Genomic DNA, 22,676 nt, shown 5'->3' on the forward strand with positions numbered 1-22,676 from the left:
ACGTACATAGTGACGACTACCGTATGTGCTGTATATCAGGTACAGTGTGACACGTACATAGTGACGACTACCGTATGTGCTGTGTATCAGGTACAGTGTGACACGTACATAGTGACGACTACCGTATGTGCTGTGTATTAGGTACAGTGTGACACGTACATAGTGACGACTACCGTATGTGCTGTGTATTAGGTACAGTGTGACACGTACATAGTGACGACTGCCGTATTAGCTTTGTATGAGGGACATTGTGACACGTACATAGCACTGAGGAGCACTTAAGCTCAGTTTGATGTTGACTGAAAAGTATAATTTGTCTTCTTTCTTTTCTTAATATGGAAAAGGCAAAGGAGTCTGGAACCTACACGTTGCGGCAGCTGAAGGCTTGTGTAGGTGACGTGCACCTGCTGCTTCCACACATATACCCCCTAGTGCAATATGACGTGTATTCTCAGGAGCCGCAGCTGAAGGTGGAACCTCAGAGTGGTTAGTAATAAATACATCGGTACTATACTACCCTAGTGATAACTATAGGTGTACACCCGCCAACACTGCCCTAGTAATATATATATAGGTGTACACCCGCCAACACTGCCCTAGTAATATATATATAGGTGTACACCCGCCAACACTGCCCTAGTAATATATATATAGGTGTACACCCGCCAACACTACCCTAGTAATATATATAGGTGTACACCCGCCAACACTACCCTAGTAATATATATAGGTGTACACTAGCTAATACTACCCTAGTAATATATATAGGTGTACACCCGCCAACACTACCCTAGTAATATATATAGGTGTACACCCGCCAACACTACCCTAGTAATATATATAGGTGTACACCCGCCAACACTGCCCTAGTAATATATATAGGTGTACACCCGCCAACACTGCCCTAGTAATATATATAGGTGTACACCCGCCAACACTGCCCTAGTAATATATATAGGTGTACACCCGCCAACACTACCCTAGTAATATATATATAGGTGTACACTAGCCAACACTGCCCTAGTAATATATATAGGTGTACACCCGCCAACACTACCCTAGTAATATATATAGGTGTACACCCGCCAACACTACCCTAGTAATATATATATAGGTGTACACCCGCCAACACTACCCTAGTAATATATATAGGTGTACACCCGCCAACACTACCCTAGTAATATATATAGGTGTACACCCGCCAACACTGCCCTAGTAATATATATAGGTGTACACCCGCCAACACTACCCTAGTAATATATATATAGGTGTACACTAGCCAACACTGCCCTAGTAATATATATAGGTGTACACCCGCCAACACTACCCTAGTAATATATATAGGTGTACACCCGCCAACACTACCCTAGTAATATATATATAGGTGTACACCCGCCAACACTACCCTAGTAATATATATAGGTGTACACCCGCCAACACTACCCTTGTAATATATATAGGTGTACACCCGCCAACACTACCCTAGTAATATATATATAGGTGTACACTAGCCAACACTGCCCTAGTAATATATATAGGTGTACACCCGCCAACACTACCCTAGTAATATATATAGGTGTACACCCGCCAACACTACCCTAGTGATATATATAGGTGTACACCCGCCAACACTACCCTAGTGATATATATAGGTGTACACTAGCCAACACTGCCCTAGTAATATATATATAGGTGTACACTATCCAACACTACCCTACTAATATATATAGGTGTACACTAGCCAACACTGCCCTAGTAATATATATATAGGTGTACACTATCCAACACTACCCTACTAATATATATAGGTGTACACTAGCCAACACTGCCCTAGTAATATATATATAGGTGTACACTATCCAACACTACCCTAGTAATATATATAGGTGTACACCCGCTAACACTACCCTAGTAATATATATAGGCGTACACCCGCCAACACTACCCTAGTGATATATATAGGTTTACACTAGCCAACACTACCCTAGTGATATATATAGGTGTACACCCTCTAACACTACCCTAGTAATATATATAGGTGTACACCCGCCAACACTACCCTAGTAATATATATATATAGGTGTACACTAGCCAACACTACCCTAGTAATATATATATATAGGTGTACACTAGCCAACACTACCCTAGTAATATATATATATAGGTGTACACTAGCCAACACTACCCTAGTGATATATATAGGTGTACACTAGCCAACACTACCCTAGTAATATATATAGGTGCACACCCGCCAACACTACCCTAGTAATAACTATAGGTGTACACCCGCCAACACTGCCCTACTAATATATATAGGTGTACACTATCCAACACTACCCTACTAATATATATAGGTGTACACTATCCAACACTACCCTACTAATATATATAGGTGTACACCCGCCAACACTGCCCTAGTAATATATATAGGTGTACACTATCCAACACTGCCCTAGTAATATATATAGGTGTACACTAGCTAACACTACCCTAGTAATACATATAGGTGTACACCCGCCAACACTACCCTAGTAATATATATAGGTGTACATCCGCCAACACTGCCCTAGTAATATATATAGGTGTACACTATCCAACACTGCCCTAGTAATATATATAGGTGTACACTAGCTAATACTACCCTAGTAATGTATATAGGTGTACACCCGCCAACACTGCCCTAGTAATATATATAGGTGTACACTATCCAACACTGCCCTAGTAATATATATATAGGTGTACACTAGCTAATACTACCCTAGTAATATATATAGGTGTACACCCGCCAACACTACCCTAGTAATATATATAGGTGTACACTATCCAACACTACCCTACTAATATATATAGGTGTACACCCGCCAACACTACCCTAGTAATATATATAGGTGTACACTATCCAACACTGCCCTGGTAATATATATAGGTGTACACCCGCCAACACTACCCTAGTAATATATATAGGTGTACACTATCCAACACTACCCTACTAATATATATAGGTGTACACCCGCCAACACTGCCCTAGTAATATATATAGGTGTACACTATCCAACACTGCCCTAGTAATATATATAGGTGTACACTAGCTAATACTACCCTAGTAATGTATATAGGTGTACACCCGCCAACACTGCCCTAGTAATATATATAGGTGTACACTATCCAACACTGCCCTAGTAATATATATAGGTGTACACTAGCTAATACTACCCTAGTAATATATATAGGTGTACACCCGCCAACACTGCCCTAGTAATATATATAGGTGTACACTATCCAACACTGCCCTAGTAATATATATAGGTGTACACTAGCTAATACTACCCTAGTAATGTATATAGGTGTACACCCGCCAACACTACCCTAGTAATATATATAGGTGTACATCGGCCAACACTACCCTAGTAATATATATAGGTGTGCACTATCCAACACTGCCCTAGTAATATATATAGGTGTACACTAGCTAACACTACCCTAGTAATATATATAGGTGTACACTAGCTAACACTACCCTAGTAATATATATAGGTGTACACTATCCAACACTGCCCTAGTAATATATATAGGTGTACACTATCCAACACTGCCCTAGTAATATATATAGGTGTACACTAGCTAACACTACCCTAGTGATATATAATATATAGGTGTACACTATCCAACACTGCCCTAGTAATATATATAGGTGTACACTAGCTAACACTACCCTAGTAATATATATATATATATATATATAGGTGTACACTACCCAACACTGCCCTAGTAATATATATATATATAGGTGTACACTAGCTAATACTACCCTAGAAATATATATATAGGTGTACACTCGCTAACACTACCCTAGTAATATATATAGGTGTACACTAGCTAATACTACCCTAGTAATATATATAGGTGTACACTAGCTAATACTACCCTAGTAATATATATATATATATAGGTGTACACTAGCTAACACTACCCTAGTAATATATATATAGGTGTACACTAGCTAATACTACCCTAGTAATATATATAGGTGTACACCCGCCAACACTACCCTAGTAATATATATAGGTGTGCACTATCCAACACTGCCCTAGTAATATATATAGGTGTACACTAGCTAACACTACCCTAGTAATATATATAGGTGTACACTAGCTAACACTACCCTAGTAATATATATAGGTGTACACTATCCAACACTGCCCTAGTAATATATATAGGTGTACACTATCCAACACTGCCCTAGTAATATATACAGGTGTACACTAGCTAACACTACCCTAGTGATATATATAATATATAGGTGTACACTATCCAACACTGCCCTAGTAATATATATATATATATATATATATATATATATATATATATAGGTGTACACTATCCAACACTGCCCTAGTAATATATATATATATATATATATATATATATATATATATATAGGTGTACACTAGCTAACCCTAGTAATATATATAGGTGTACACTAGCTAATACTACCCTAGTAATATATATATATAGGTGTACACTAGCTAATACTACCCTAGTAATATATATAGGTGTACACTAGCTAATACTACCCTAGTAATATATATATAGGTGTACACTAGCTAACACTACCCTAGTAATATATATAGGTGTACACTAGCTAACACTACCCTAGTAATATATATATAGGTGTACACTAGCTAATACTACCCTAGTAATATATATAGGTGTACACTCGCTAACACTACCCTAGTAATATATATATAGGTGTACACTAGCTAACACTACCCTAGTAATATATATAGGTGTACACTAGCTAACACTACCCTAGTAATAGATACAGGTGTACACTCGCTAACACTACCCTAGTAATATATATATATAGGTGTACACTAGCTAACACTACCCTAGTAATATATATAGGTGTACACTAGCTAACACTACCCTAGTAATAGATACAGGTGTACACTCGCTAACACTACCCTAGTAATATATATATAGGTGTACACTAGCTAATACTACCCTAGTAATATATATATATAGGTGTACACTAGCTAACACTACCCTAGTAATATATATAGGTGTACACTAGCTAACACTACCCTAGTAATATATATAGGTGTACACTAGCTAATACTACCCTAGTAATATATATATAGGTGTACACTAGCTAATACTACCCTAGTAATATATATAGGTGTACACCCGCCAACACTACCCTAGTAATATATATAGGTGTGCACTATCCAACACTGCCCTAGTAATATATATAGGTGTACACTAGCTAACACTACCCTAGTAATATATATAGGTGTACACTAGCTAACACTACCCTAGTAATATATATAGGTGTACACTATCCAACACTGCCCTAGTAATATATATAGGTGTACACTATCCAACACTGCCCTAGTAATATATACAGGTGTACACTAGCTAACACTACCCTAGTGATATATATATAATATATAGGTGTACACTAGCTAACACTACCCTAGTAATATATATATATATATATATATATATATATATATAGGTGTACACTATCCAACACTGCCCTAGTAATATATATATATATATATATATATATATATATAGGTGTACACTAGCTAACCCTAGTAATATATATAGGTGTACACTAGCTAATACTACCCTAGTAATATATATATATATATAGGTGTACACTAGCTAATACTACCCTAGTAATATATATAGGTGTACACTAGCTAATACTACCCTAGTAATATATATATAGGTGTACACTAGCTAACACTACCCTAGTAATATATATAGGTGTACACTAGCTAACACTACCCTAGTAATATATATAGGTGTACACCCGCCAACACTGCCCTAGTAATATATATAGGTGTACACTAGCTAACACTACCCTAGTAATATATATAGGTGTACACCCGCCAACACTACCCTAGTAATATATATATAGGTGTACACTAGCCAACACTGCCCTAGTAATATATATAGGTGTACACCCGCCAACACTACCCTAGTAATATATATAGGTGTACACCCGCCAACACTACCCTAGTAATATATATATAGGTGTACACCCGCCAACACTACCCTAGTAATATATATAGGTGTACACCCGCCAACACTACCCTTGTAATATATATAGGTGTACACCCGCCAACACTACCCTAGTAATATATATATAGGTGTACACTAGCCAACACTGCCCTAGTAATATATATAGGTGTACACCCGCCAACACTACCCTAGTAATATATATAGGTGTACACCCGCCAACACTACCCTAGTGATATATATAGGTGTACACCCGCCAACACTACCCTAGTGATATATATAGGTGTACACTAGCCAACACTGCCCTAGTAATATATATATAGGTGTACACTATCCAACACTACCCTACTAATATATATAGGTGTACACTAGCCAACACTGCCCTAGTAATATATATATAGGTGTACACTATCCAACACTACCCTACTAATATATATAGGTGTACACTAGCCAACACTGCCCTAGTAATATATATATAGGTGTACACTATCCAACACTACCCTAGTAATATATATAGGTGTACACCCGCTAACACTACCCTAGTAATATATATAGGCGTACACCCGCCAACACTACCCTAGTGATATATATAGGTTTACACTAGCCAACACTACCCTAGTGATATATATAGGTGTACACCCTCTAACACTACCCTAGTAATATATATAGGTGTACACCCGCCAACACTACCCTAGTAATATATATATATAGGTGTACACTAGCCAACACTACCCTAGTAATATATATATATAGGTGTACACTAGCCAACACTACCCTAGTAATATATATATATAGGTGTACACTAGCCAACACTACCCTAGTGATATATATAGGTGTACACTAGCCAACACTACCCTAGTAATATATATAGGTGCACACCCGCCAACACTACCCTAGTAATAACTATAGGTGTACACCCGCCAACACTGCCCTACTAATATATATAGGTGTACACTATCCAACACTACCCTACTAATATATATAGGTGTACACTATCCAACACTACCCTACTAATATATATAGGTGTACACCCGCCAACACTGCCCTAGTAATATATATAGGTGTACACTATCCAACACTGCCCTAGTAATATATATAGGTGTACACTAGCTAACACTACCCTAGTAATACATATAGGTGTACACCCGCCAACACTACCCTAGTAATATATATAGGTGTACATCCGCCAACACTGCCCTAGTAATATATATAGGTGTACACTATCCAACACTGCCCTAGTAATATATATAGGTGTACACTAGCTAATACTACCCTAGTAATGTATATAGGTGTACACCCGCCAACACTGCCCTAGTAATATATATAGGTGTACACTATCCAACACTGCCCTAGTAATATATATATAGGTGTACACTAGCTAATACTACCCTAGTAATATATATAGGTGTACACCCGCCAACACTACCCTAGTAATATATATAGGTGTACACTATCCAACACTACCCTACTAATATATATAGGTGTACACCCGCCAACACTACCCTAGTAATATATATAGGTGTACACTATCCAACACTGCCCTGGTAATATATATAGGTGTACACCCGCCAACACTACCCTAGTAATATATATAGGTGTACACTATCCAACACTACCCTACTAATATATATAGGTGTACACCCGCCAACACTGCCCTAGTAATATATATAGGTGTACACTATCCAACACTGCCCTAGTAATATATATAGGTGTACACTAGCTAATACTACCCTAGTAATGTATATAGGTGTACACCCGCCAACACTGCCCTAGTAATATATATAGGTGTACACTATCCAACACTGCCCTAGTAATATATATAGGTGTACACTAGCTAATACTACCCTAGTAATATATATAGGTGTACACCCGCCAACACTGCCCTAGTAATATATATAGGTGTACACTATCCAACACTGCCCTAGTAATATATATAGGTGTACACTAGCTAATACTACCCTAGTAATGTATATAGGTGTACACCCGCCAACACTACCCTAGTAATATATATAGGTGTACATCGGCCAACACTACCCTAGTAATATATATAGGTGTGCACTATCCAACACTGCCCTAGTAATATATATAGGTGTACACTAGCTAACACTACCCTAGTAATATATATAGGTGTACACTAGCTAACACTACCCTAGTAATATATATAGGTGTACACTATCCAACACTGCCCTAGTAATATATATAGGTGTACACTATCCAACACTGCCCTAGTAATATATATAGGTGTACACTAGCTAACACTACCCTAGTGATATATAATATATAGGTGTACACTATCCAACACTGCCCTAGTAATATATATAGGTGTACACTAGCTAACACTACCCTAGTAATATATATATATATATATATATAGGTGTACACTACCCAACACTGCCCTAGTAATATATATATATATAGGTGTACACTAGCTAATACTACCCTAGAAATATATATATAGGTGTACACTCGCTAACACTACCCTAGTAATATATATAGGTGTACACTAGCTAATACTACCCTAGTAATATATATAGGTGTACACTAGCTAATACTACCCTAGTAATATATATATATATATAGGTGTACACTAGCTAACACTACCCTAGTAATATATATATAGGTGTACACTAGCTAATACTACCCTAGTAATATATATAGGTGTACACCCGCCAACACTACCCTAGTAATATATATAGGTGTGCACTATCCAACACTGCCCTAGTAATATATATAGGTGTACACTAGCTAACACTACCCTAGTAATATATATAGGTGTACACTAGCTAACACTACCCTAGTAATATATATAGGTGTACACTATCCAACACTGCCCTAGTAATATATATAGGTGTACACTATCCAACACTGCCCTAGTAATATATACAGGTGTACACTAGCTAACACTACCCTAGTGATATATATAATATATAGGTGTACACTATCCAACACTGCCCTAGTAATATATATATATATATATATATATATATATATATATATATATAGGTGTACACTATCCAACACTGCCCTAGTAATATATATATATATATATATATATATATATATATATAGGTGTACACTAGCTAACCCTAGTAATATATATAGGTGTACACTAGCTAATACTACCCTAGTAATATATATATATAGGTGTACACTAGCTAATACTACCCTAGTAATATATATAGGTGTACACTAGCTAATACTACCCTAGTAATATATATATAGGTGTACACTAGCTAACACTACCCTAGTAATATATATAGGTGTACACTAGCTAACACTACCCTAGTAATATATATATAGGTGTACACTAGCTAATACTACCCTAGTAATATATATAGGTGTACACTCGCTAACACTACCCTAGTAATATATATATAGGTGTACACTAGCTAACACTACCCTAGTAATATATATAGGTGTACACTAGCTAACACTACCCTAGTAATAGATACAGGTGTACACTCGCTAACACTACCCTAGTAATATATATATATAGGTGTACACTAGCTAACACTACCCTAGTAATATATATAGGTGTACACTAGCTAACACTACCCTAGTAATAGATACAGGTGTACACTCGCTAACACTACCCTAGTAATATATATATAGGTGTACACTAGCTAATACTACCCTAGTAATATATATATATAGGTGTACACTAGCTAACACTACCCTAGTAATATATATAGGTGTACACTAGCTAACACTACCCTAGTAATATATATAGGTGTACACTAGCTAATACTACCCTAGTAATATATATATAGGTGTACACTAGCTAATACTACCCTAGTAATATATATAGGTGTACACCCGCCAACACTACCCTAGTAATATATATAGGTGTGCACTATCCAACACTGCCCTAGTAATATATATAGGTGTACACTAGCTAACACTACCCTAGTAATATATATAGGTGTACACTAGCTAACACTACCCTAGTAATATATATAGGTGTACACTATCCAACACTGCCCTAGTAATATATATAGGTGTACACTATCCAACACTGCCCTAGTAATATATACAGGTGTACACTAGCTAACACTACCCTAGTGATATATATATAATATATAGGTGTACACTAGCTAACACTACCCTAGTAATATATATATATATATATATATATATATATATATAGGTGTACACTATCCAACACTGCCCTAGTAATATATATATATATATATATATATATATATATAGGTGTACACTAGCTAACCCTAGTAATATATATAGGTGTACACTAGCTAATACTACCCTAGTAATATATATATATATATAGGTGTACACTAGCTAATACTACCCTAGTAATATATATAGGTGTACACTAGCTAATACTACCCTAGTAATATATATATAGGTGTACACTAGCTAACACTACCCTAGTAATATATATAGGTGTACACTAGCTAACACTACCCTAGTAATATATATAGGTGTACACCCGCCAACACTGCCCTAGTAATATATATAGGTGTACACTAGCTAACACTACCCTAGTAATATATATAGGTGTAAACTAGCTAATACTACCCTAGTAATATATTTAGGTGTATACTCGCTAACACTACCCTAGTAATATATATAGGTGTACACTAGCTAACACTACCCTAGTAATATATATAGGTGTACACTATCCAACACTGCCCTAGTAATATATATATAGGTGTACACTAGCTAATACTACCCTAGTAATATATATATAGGTGTACACTAGCTAATACTACCCTAGTAATATATATATATATATAAATATATATAGGTGTACACTAGCTAACACTACCCTAATAATATATATATAGGTGTACACTAGATAACACTACCCTAGTAATATATATAGGTGTACACTAGCCAACACTACCCTAGTAATATATATATATATATATATATATATATAGGTGTACACTAGCTAATACTACCCTAGTAATATATATAGGTGTACACTAGCTAACACTACCCTAGTAATATATATAGGTGTACACTAGCTAATACTACCCTAGTAATATATATAGGTGTACACCAGCTAATACTACCCTAGTAATATATATATAGGTGTACACTAGCTAATACTACCCTAGTAATATATATAGGTGTACACTAGCTAACACTACCCTAGTAATATATATAGGTGTACACTCGCAAACACTACGGCACCACGAAGTTACTAATATACCCTTGTTGTAAGATCCACCTACTTTTGTATTAGTTGTTTTATTTATGTATTTGTTTTAAATATGAATTACCCCTGCTCATGTATCCAGCGCTACATAAGCGTATATCCACTGGAATTGGTGTGCATGGCCAACTTCAACCCTCATTATCATTGTATTTTAGCAATTTGTTGTGTCTATGTGCTGCCTTAGTGGATGTGTGCCAACTTGATAAGCATCTGCCACTTGTGCCCCATCCCAGGCTGCCCTCTGTGCCTCCATCCCATGCTGCCCTCTGTACCTCCATCCCATGCTGCCCTCTGTGCCCCCATGCTGCCCTCTGTGCCCCCATCCCATGCTGCCCTCTGTGCCCCCATGCTGCCCTCTGTGCCCCCATCCCATGCTGCCCTCTGTGCCCCCATCCCATGCTGCCCTCTGTGCCCCCATCCCATGCTGCCCTCTGTGCCCCTATCCCATGCTGCCCTCTGTGCCCCTATCCCATGCTGCCCTCTGTGCCCCCATGCTGCCCTCTGTGCCCCCATCCCATGCTGCCCTCTGTGCCCCTATCCCATGCTGCCCTCTGTGCCCCTATCCCATGCTGCCCTCTGTGCCCCCATCCCACGCTGCCCTCTGTGTGCCCCCATCCCACGCTGCCCTCTGTGTGCCCCCATCCCACGCTGCCCTCTGTGTGCCCCCATCCCACGCTGCCCTCTGTGTGCCCCCATCCCACGCTGCCCTCTGTGTGCCCCCATCCCACGCTGCCCTCTGTGTGCCCCATCTCACGCTGCCCTCTGTGTGCCCCATCTCACGCTGCCCTCTGTGTGCCCTTATCTCACGCTGCCCTCTGTGTGCCCTTATCTCACGCTGCCCTCTGTGTGCCCTTATCTCACGCTGCCCTCTGTGTGCCCCATCTCACGCTGCCCTCTGTGTGCCCCATCTCACGCTGCCCTCTGTGTGCCGTTATCTCACGCTGCCCTCTGTGTGCCCCATCCCACGCTGCCCTCTGTGTGCCCCATCCCACTCTGCCCTCTGTGTGCCCCATCCCACGCTGCCCTCTGTGTGCCCCATCCCACGCTGCCCTCTGTGTGCCCCATCCCACGCTGCCCTCTGTGTGCCCCATCCCACGCTGCCCTCTGTGTGCCCCATCCCACGCTGCCCTCTGTGTGCCCCATCCCACGCTGCCCTCTGTGTGCCCCATCCCACGCTGCCCTCTGTGTGCCCCATCCCACGCTGCCCTCTGTGTGCCCCATCCCACGCTGCCCTCTGTGTGCTCCCATCCCACGCTGCCCTCTGTGTGCCCCATCTCACGCTGCCCTCTGTGTGCCCCCATCTCACGCTGCCTTTTGTGTGCCCCATCTCACGCTGCCTTTTGTGTGCCCCATCTCACGCTGCCTTTTGTGTGCCCCATCTCACGCTGCCCTCTGTGTGCCCCCATCTCACGCTGCCCTCTGTGTGCCCCATCTCACGCTGCCCTCTGTGTGCCCCATCTCACGCTGCCCTCTGTGTGCCCCATCTCACGCTGCCCTCTTTGTGCCCCATCTCACGCTGCCCTCTGTGTGCCCCCATCTCACGCTGCCCTCTGTGTGCCCCATCTCACGCTGCCCTCTGTGTGCCCCATCTCACGCTGCCCTCTGTGTGCCCCATCTCACGCTGCCCTCTTTGTGCCCCATCTCACGCTGCCCTCTGTGTGCCCCCATCTCACGCTGCCCTCTGTGTGCCCCCATCTCACGCTGCCCTCTGTGTGCCTTATCTCAGGCTGCCCTGTGTGCCCTTATCTCACGCTGCCCTGTATGCCCCCATCCCACATTGCCCAATCCCAGACTTATTCCTCTTTTAGTCTCTATTCAGCTTCCTGCCTACTCAGCCTCTTCTTTTATCTTTGTACCCACGGTCCTCACTCAACCTTTTCCCTGACCACTACTCTGCTTTCTCTTGTTCCTCTGGAACTTTCTGTCTCTTCCTACACCCCACTCACAATTAGAAATAATCCTTTCCCAGGATGGGCTCTAACTCTTGCTTCCGCTCTCTTCAGAATGTCTGCTGGCTGGGGTTCCTCAGAAACTAAAGTTTACAGTGACAACGGGACATTACAGAGTAAAAGAGGGCGATGCTCTGCAACTCAGTAACACAGAAAGTATGGTGGTTCTACCAGGTGACCAACCTACTGCAGTGATATACAGCAACAATCATGGTGAGAACTTGTAACCCCCTCCTATGTGTAAAGTCCCCCCGCTCCTATGGGTCGAGTCCCCCCCGCTCCTATGTGTAAAGTCCCCCCCGCTCCTATGTGTAAAGTCCCCCCTGCTCCTATGGGTCGAGTCCCCCCGCTCTTATGGGTCGAGTCCCCCCGCTCTTATGGGTCGAGTCCCCCCCGCTCCTATGGGTCGAGTCCCCCCCGCTCCTATGGGTCGAGTCCCCCCCCGCTCCTATGGGTCGAGTCCCCCCCGCTCCTATGGGTCGAGTCCCCCCCGCTCCTATGGGTCGAGTCCCCCCCGCTCCTATGGGTCGAGTCCCCCCCGCTCCTATGGGTCGAGTCCCCCCCGCTCCTATGGGTCGAGTCCCCCCCGCTCCTATGGGTCGTGTCCCCCCCGCTCCTATGGGTCGAGTCCCCCCCGCTCCTATGGGTCGAGTCCCCCCCGCTCCTATGGGTCGAGTTCCCACTGCTCCTATGGGTCGAGTCCCCCCCGCTCCTATGGGTCGAGTCCCCCCCGCTCCTATGGGTCGAGTCCCCCCCGCTCCTATGGGTCGAGTCCCCCCCGCTCCTATGGGTCGAGTCCCCCCCGCTCCTTTGGGTCGAGTCCCCCCCGCTCCTATGGGTCGAGTCCCCCCCGCTCCTATGGGTCGAGTCCCCCCCGCTCCTATGGGTCGAGTCCCCCCCGCTCCTATGGGTCGAGTCCCCCCCCCGCTCCTATGGGTCGAGTCCCCCCCCGCTCCTATGGGTCGAGTCCCCCCCCGCTCCTATGGGTCGAGTCCCCCCCCCGCTCCTATGGGTCGAGTCCCCCCCCGCTCCTATGGGTCGAGTCCCCCCCCCCGCTCCTATGGGTCGAGTCCCCCCCGCTCCTATGGGTCGAGTCCCCCCTGCTCCTATGGGTCGAGTCCCCCCCGCTCCTATGGGTCGAGTCCCCCCCGCTCCTATGGGTCGAGTCCCCCCCGCTCCTATGGGTCGAGTCCCCCCCGCTCCTATGGGTCGAGTCCCCCCCGCTCCTATGGGTCGAGTTCCCAACGCTCCTATGGGTCGAGTCCCCCCCGCTCCTATGGGTCGAGTCCCCCCCGCTCCTATGGGTCGAGTCCCCCCCGCTCCTATGGGTCGAGTCCCCCCCCGCTCCTATGGGTCGAGTCCCCCCCGCTCCTATGGGTCGAGTTCCCACTGCTCCTATGGGTCGAGTCCCCCCCGCTCCTATGGGTCGAGTCCCCCCCGCTCCTATGGGTCGAGTCCCCCCCGCTCCTATGGGTCGAGTCCCCCCCGCTCCTATGGGTCGAGTCCCCCCCGCTCCTATGGGTCGAGTCCCCCCCGCTCCTATGGGTCGAGTCCCCCCCGCTCCTATGGGTCGTGTGCCCCCCGCTCCTATGGGTCGAGTCCCCCCCGCTCCTATGGGTCGAGTCCCCCCCCCGCTCCTATGGGTCGAGTCCCCCCCCGCTCCTATGGGTCGAGTCCCCCCCCGCTCCTATGGGTCGAGTCCCCCCCCCGCTCCTATGGGTCGAGTCCCCCCCCGCTCCTATGGGTCGAGTCCCCCCCCGCTCCTATGGGTCGAGTCCCCCCCCCGCTCCTATGGGTCGAGTCCCCCCCCGCTCCTATGGGTCGAGTCCCCCCCCGCTCCTATGGGTCGTGTCCCCCCCGCTCCTATGGGTCGTGTCCCCCCCCGCTCCTATGGGTCGAGTCCCCCCCGCTCCTATGGGTCGAGTCCCCCCCGCTCCTATGGGTCGAGTCCCCCCCGCTCCTATGGGTCGAGTTCCCAACGCTCCTATGGGTCGAGTTCCCAACGCTCCTATGGGTCGAGTTCCCAACGCTCCTATGGGTCGAGTCCCCCCCCGCTCCTATGGGTCGAGTCCCCCCCGCTCCTATGGGTCGAGTCCCCCCCGCTCCTATGGGTCGAGTCCCCCCCGCTCCTATGGGTCGGGTCCCAACGCTCCTATGGGTCGATTCCCCCCTGATCCTATGGGTCGATTCCCCCCTGATCCTATGGGTCGAGTCCCCCCTGCTCCTATGGGTCGAGTCCCAACGCTCCTATGGGTCGAGTCCCCCCCGCTCCTATGGGTCGAGTCCCCCCCGCTCCTATGGGTCGAGTCCCCCCCCGCTCCTATGGGTTGAGTCCCCCCCGCTCCTATGGGTCGAGTCCCCAACGCTCCTATGGGTTGAGTTCCCAACGCTCCTATGGGTTGAGTTCCCAACGCTCCTATGGGTTGAGTTCCCAACGCTCCTATGGGTTGAGTTCCCAACGCTCCTATGGGTTGAGTTCCCAACGCTCCTATGGGTTGAGTTCCCAACGCTCCTATGGGTCGAGTTCCCAACGCTCCTATGGGTCGAGTCCCCCCCGCTCCTATGGGTCGAGTCCCCCCGCTCCTATGGGTCGAGTCCCCCCGCTCCTATTTCAGTATACTACACTGCCTGTGATCTCATATAGTGCGTATACCCAGCTATCTAATCTTGTTTTTTCTGGGTTACTTCACACCTTGACGCCTCTCTCTCTCACAGGGGAGATGACTCACAGCCCTTTCGGTATCCAGCGTTCAGATAAGGTGACCAGTATCTCTCTACCCCCTACTCCCCCCTATCATCTCATGGAGTTTGAGTTGGATGTTATGTGTCTGTTCCCTGAAGGGGGACATCTACTAAATGGGGAGTTCCCTCAGCGAGGGAAGGAGCATAATGACACTACGGAGCAGAGAGTGAGTATCAACTGACTGAGGGCTGTGGGCATAAATTCTGTGGTTTTGACACCTGCTGATTTCCTACAGGTCTCTGTTGACTGTCCGTGGTCTATCTATTCCACCATCATCAGTCTGATGTTTCATCTGCCGCTCAAAGCCCAGCACAGCCTGCTCTCCTCTGGGACAAGGTGACTGACATCCCTTCTGTGTGTGACCGTCTCACTTGTCTTTGTCACTCTGTGTTCCTGTCTCTGCCTGCGTCATGATCTCAGTGGCTTTACCTGTGTGACTCTGTGGGTGACACTATAGGAAGCTGTATATGTGTGATACTGTCTGTCTGTAGCTTTACCTGTGTGACGCTGTGTGTGACACTATAGGAAGCTGTATATGTGTGATACTGTCTGTCTGTAGCTTTACCTGTGTGACGCTGTGTGTGACACTATAGGAAGCTGTATATGTGTGATACTGTCTGTAGCTTTACCTGTGTGATACTGTGTGTGACACTATAGGTAGCTGTATATGTGTGATACTGTCTGTAGCTTTACCTGTGTGATACTGTGTGTGACACTATAGGAAGCTGTATATGTGTGATACTGTGTGTAGCTTTATCTGTGTGATGCTGTGTGTGACACTATAGGTAGCTGTATATGTGTGATACTGTCTGTAGCTTTACCTGTGTGACGCTGTGTGTGACACTATAGGTAGCTGTATATGTGTGATACTGTCTGTAGCTTTACCTGTGTGACGCTGTGTGTGACACTATAGGTAGCTGTATATGTGTGATACTGTCTGTAGCTTTACGTGTGTGACGCTGTGTGTGACACTATAGGTAGCTGTATATATGTGATACTGTCTGTAGCTTTACCTGTGTGACGCTGTGTGTGACACTATAGGTAGCTGTATATGTGTGATACTGTCTGTAGCTTTACCTGTGTGACGCTGTGTGTGACACTATAGGAAGCTGTATATGTGTGATACTGTCTGTAGCTTTACCTGTGTGATACTGTGTGTGACACTATAGGAAGCTGTATATGTGTGATACTGTCTGTAGCTTTACCTGTGTGATACTGTGTGTGACACTATAGGAAGCTGTATATGTGTGATACTGTCTGTAGCTTTACCTGTGTGATACTGTGTGTGACACTATAGGTAGCTGTATATGTGTGATACTGTCTGTAGCTTTACCTGTGTGACGCTGTGTGTGACACTATAGGAAGCTGTATATGTGTGATACTGTCTGTAGCTTTATCTGTGTGACATGTGTGACACTATAGGTAGCTGTATATGTGTGATACTGTCTGTAGCTTTACCTGTGTGATACTGTGTGTGACACTATAGGTAGCTGTATATGTGTGATACTGTCTGTAGCTTTACCTGTGTGATACTGTGTGTGACACTATAGGAAGCTGTATATGTGTGATACTGTCTGTAGCTTTACCTGTGTGACTCTGTGGGTGACACTATAGGAAGCTGTATATGTGTGATACTGTCTGTAGCTTTACCTGTGTGATACTGTGTGTGACACTATAGGTAGCTGTATATGTGTGATACTGTCTGTAGCTTTACCTGTGTGATACTGTGTGTGACACTATAGGTAGCTGTATATGTGTGATACTGTCTGTAGCTTTACCTGTGTGACGCTGTGTGTGACACTATAGGAAGCTGTATATGTGTGATACTGTCTGTAGCTTTACCTGTGTGACGCTGTGTGTGACACTGTAGGTAGCTGTATATGTGTGATACTGTGTGTGACACTATAGGTAGCTGTATATGTGTGATACTGTCTGTAGCTTTACCTGTGTGATACTGTGTGTGACACTATAGGTAGCTGTATATGTGTGATACTGTCTGTAGCTTTACCTGTGTGACTCTGTGGGTGACACTATAGGAAGCTGTATATGTGTGATACTGTCTGTAGCTTTACCTGTGTGATACTGTGTGTGACACTATAGGTAGCTGTATATGTGTGATACTGTCTGTAGCTTTACCTGTGTGACGCTGTGTGTGACACTATAGGAAGCTGTATATGTGTGATACTGTCTGTAGCTTTACCTGTGTGACGCTGTGTGTGACACTATAGGTAGCTGTATATGTGTGATACTGTCTGTAGCTTTACCTGTGTGACGCTGTGTGTGACACTATAGGTAGCTGTATATGTGTGATACTGTCTGTAGCTTTATCTGTGTGATACTGTGTGTGACACTATAGGAAGCTGTATATGTGTGATACTGTCTGTAGCTTTACCTGTGTGATACTGTGTGTGACACTATAGGAAGCTGTATATGTGTGATACTGTCTGTAGCTTTACCTGTGTGACTCTGTGTGTGACACTATAGGAAGCTGTATATGTGTGATACTGTCTGTAGCTTTACCTGTGTGACGCTGTGTGTGACACTATAGGTAGCTGTATATGTGTGATACTGTCTGTAGCTTTACCTGTGTGATACTGTGTGTGACACTATAGGTAGCTGTATATGTGTGATACTGTCTGTAGCTTTACCTGTGTGACGTGTGTGACACTATAGGTAGCTGTATATGTGTGATACTGTCTGTCTGTAGCTTTACCTGTGTGACGCTGTGTGTGACACTATAGGTAGCTGTATATGTGTGATACTGTCTGTAGCTTTACCTGTGTGATACTGTGTGTGACACTATAGGAAGCTGTATATGTGTGATACTGTCTGTAGCTTTACCTGTGTGATACTGTGAGTGACACTATAGGAAGCTGTATATGTGTGATACTGTCTGTAGCTTTATCTGTGTGATACTGTGTGTGACACTATAGGAAGCTGTATATGTGTGATACTGTCTGTAGCTTTACCTGTGTGACGCTGTGGGTGACACTATAGGTAGCTGTATATGTGTGACTCTATAGGTAGCTGTATATGTGTGATACTGTGTGTGACACTATAGGAAGCTGTATATGTGTGATACTGTCTGTAGCTTTACCTGTGTGACGCTGTGTGTGACACTATAGGTAGCTGTATATGTGTGACTCTATAGGTAGCTGTATATGTGTGATACTGTGTGTGACACTATAGGAAGCTGTATATGTGTGATACTGTCTGTAGCTTTACCTGTGTGACGCTGTGTGTGACACTATAGGTAGCTGTATATGTGTGATACTGCCTGTAGCTTTACCTGTGTGACTCTGTGTGTGACGCTATAGGTAGCTGTATATGTGTGATACTGTCTGTAGCTTTACCTGTGTGATACTGTGTGTGACACTATAGGAAGCTGTATATGTGTGATACTGCCTGTAGCTTTACCTGTGTGACGCTGTGTGTGACACTATAGGTAGCTGTGTATGTGTGATACTGTCTGTAGCTTTACCTGTGTGACTCTGTGTGTGACACTATAGGAAGCTGTATATGTGTGATACTGTCTGTAGCTTTACCTGTGTGATACTGTGTGTGACACTATAGGGAGCTGTATATGTGTGATACTGTCTGTAGCTTTACCTGTGTGATACTGTGTGTGACACTATAGGAAGCTGTATATGTGTGATACTGTCTGTAGCTTTATCTGTGTGATACTGTGTGTGACACTATAGGAAGCTGTATATGTGTGATACTGTCTGTAGCTTTACCTGTGTGACGCTGTGTGTGACACTATAGGTAGCTGTATATGTGTGATACTGTCTGTAGCTTTACCTGTGTGATACTGTGTGTGACACTATAGGAAGCTGTATATGTGTGATACTGTCTGTGTCTTTACCTGTGTGACGCTGTGTGTGACACTATAGGTAGCTGTATATGTGTGATACTGTCTGTAGCTTTACCTGTGTGACGCTGTGTGTGACACTATAGGAAGCTGTATATGTGTGATACTGTCTGTAGCTTTACCTGTGTGACGCTGTGTGTGACACTATAGGTAGCTGTATATGTGTGATACTGTCTGTAGCTTTACCTGTGTGATACTGTGTGTGACACTATAGGAAGCTGTATATGTGTGATACTGTCTGTAGCTTTACCTGTGTGACTCTGTGTGTGACACTATAGGAAGCTGTATATGTGTGATACTGTCTGTAGCTTTACCTGTGTGACGCTGTGTGTGACACTATAGGAAGCTGTATATGTGTGATACTGTCTGTAGCTTTACCTGTGTGACGTTGTGTGTGACACTATAGGAAGCTGTATATGTGTGATACTGTCTGTAGCTTTACCTGTGTGACGCTGTGTGTGACACTATAGGTAGCTGTATATGTGTGATACTGTCTGTAGCTTTACCTGTGTGACGCTGTGTGTGACACTATAGGAAGCTGTATATGTGTGATACTGTCTGTAGCTTTACCTGTGTGACGCTGTGTGTGACACTATAGGTAGCTGTATATGTGTGATACTGTCTGTAGCTTTACCTGTGTGACGCTGTGTGTGACACTATAGGAAGCTGTATATGTGTGATACTGTCTGTAGCTTTACCTGTGTGACTCTGTGTGACACTATAGGTAGATGTATATGTGTGATACTGTCTGTAGCTTTACCTGTGTGATACTGTGTGTGACACTATAGGTAGCTGTATATGTGTGATACTGTCTGTAGCTTTACCTGTGTGATACTGTGTGTGACACTATACTAAGCTGTATATGTGTGATACTGTCTGTAGCTTTACCTGTGTGATACTGTGTGTGACACTATAGGAAGCTGTATATGTGTGATACTGTCTGTAGCTTTACCTGTGTGATACTGTGTGTGACACTATAGGTAGCTGTGTATGTGTGATACTGTCTGTAGCTTTACCTGTGTGATACTGTGTGTGACACTATAGGAAGCTGTATATGTGTGATACTGTCTGTGTCTTTACCTATGTGACTCTGTGTGTGACACTATAGGTAGCTGTATATGTGTGATACTGTCTGTAGCTTTACCTGTGTGACGCTGTGTGTGACACTATAGGTAGCTGTATATGTGTGATACTGTCTGTAGCTTTACCTGTGTGACTCTGTGTGTGACACTATAGGAAGCTGTATATGTGTGATACTGTCTGTAGCTTTACCTGTGTGATACTGTGTGTGACACTATAGGAAGCTGTATATGTGTGATACTGTCTGTAGCTTTACCTGTGTGATACTGTGTGTGACACTATAGGAAGCTGTATATGTGTGATACTGTCTGTAGCTTTACCTGTGTGATACTGTGTGTGACACTATAGGTAGCTGTATATGTGTGATACTGTCTGTAGCTTTACCTGTGTGACGTTGTGTGTGACGCTATAGGAAGCTGTATATGTGTGATACTGTCTGTAGCTTTACCTGTGTGATACTGTGTGTGACACTATAGGAAGCTGTATATGTGTGATACTGTCTGTAGCTTTACCTGTGTGACTCTGTGTGTGACACTATAGGTTGCTGTATATGTGCGATACTGTCTGTAGCTTTACCTGTGTGATACTGTGTGTGACACTATAGGAAGCTGTATATGTGTGATACTGTCTGTAGCTTTACCTGTGTGATACTGTGTGTGACACTATAGGAAGCTGTATATGTGTGATACTGTCTGTAGCTTTACCTGTGTGACGCTGTGTGTGACACTATAGGTAGCTGTATATGTGTGATACTGTCTGTAGCTTTACCTGTGTGATACTGTGTGTGACACTATAGGAAGCTGTATATGTGTGATACTGTCTGTAGCTTTACCTGTGTGACGCTGTGTGTGACACTATAGGTAGCTGTATATGTGTGATACTGTCTGTAGCTTTACCTGTGTGATACTGTGTGTGACACTATAGGTAGCTGTATATGTGTGATACTGTCTGTAGCTTTACCTGTGTGACGCTGTGTGTGACACTATAGGTAGCTGTATATGTGTGATACTGTCTGTAGCTTTACCTGTGTGACGTTGTGTGTGACACTATAGGTAGCTGTATATGTGTGATACTGTCTGTAGCTTTACCTGTGTGACACTGTGTGTGACACTATAGGAAGCTGTATATGTGTGATACTGTCTGTAGCTTTACCTGTGTGATACTGTGTGTGACACTATAGGTAGCTGTATATGTGTGATACTGTCTGTAGCTTTACCTGTGTAACTCTGTGTGTGACGCTATAGGTAGCTGTATATGTGTGATACTGTCTGTAGCTTTACCTGTGTGATACTGTGTGTGACCCTATAGGAAGCTGTATATGTGTGATACTGTCTGTAGCTTTACCTGTGTGATACTGTGTGTGACACTATAGGAAGCTGTATATGTGTGATACTGTCTGTAGCTTTACCTGTGTGACTCTGTGTGTGACACTATAGGAAGCTGTATATGTGTGATACTGTCTGTAGCTTTACCTGTGTGATACTGTGTGTGACGCTATAGGTAGCTGTATATGTGTGATACTGTCTGTAGCTTTACCTGTGTGACTCTGTGTGTGACACTATAGGAAGCTGTATATGTGTGATACTGTCTGTAGCTTTACCTGTGTGACTCTGTGTGTGACACTATAGGAAGCTGTATATGTGTGATACTGTCTGTAGCTTTACCTGTGTGATACTGTGTGTGACACTATAGGTAGCTGTATATGTGTGATACTGTCTGTAACTTTACCTGTGTGATACTGTGTGTGACACTATAGGAAGCTGTATATGTGTGATACTGTCTGTAGCTTTACCTGTGTGACTCTGTGTGTGACACTAT

At 43.7% G+C, this 22,676-nt stretch overlaps 1 protein-coding gene across 1 annotated transcript; it reads left to right on the plus strand.

Annotated features, from left to right (window-relative positions):
- Window positions 1-284: 284 nt before the first annotated feature.
- On the plus strand, window positions 285-16,243 carry LOC128644618 (trafficking protein particle complex subunit 10-like; the record flags this gene model as incomplete). The annotated part of the gene is made up of 4 exons (XM_053697163.1): window positions 285-486; window positions 13,219-13,377; window positions 15,880-16,073; window positions 16,143-16,243. Coding segments are annotated over exons 1-4 (605 nt in total), but the record flags the coding sequence as incomplete, so codon positions are not given.
- Between the last annotated feature and the right edge of the window lie 6,433 nt (window positions 16,244-22,676).

Source organism: Bombina bombina, unplaced genomic scaffold, assembly GCF_027579735.1.
Source record: "Bombina bombina isolate aBomBom1 unplaced genomic scaffold, aBomBom1.pri scaffold_1934, whole genome shotgun sequence".
Lineage (NCBI taxonomy): Eukaryota > Metazoa > Chordata > Amphibia > Anura > Bombinatoridae > Bombina > Bombina bombina.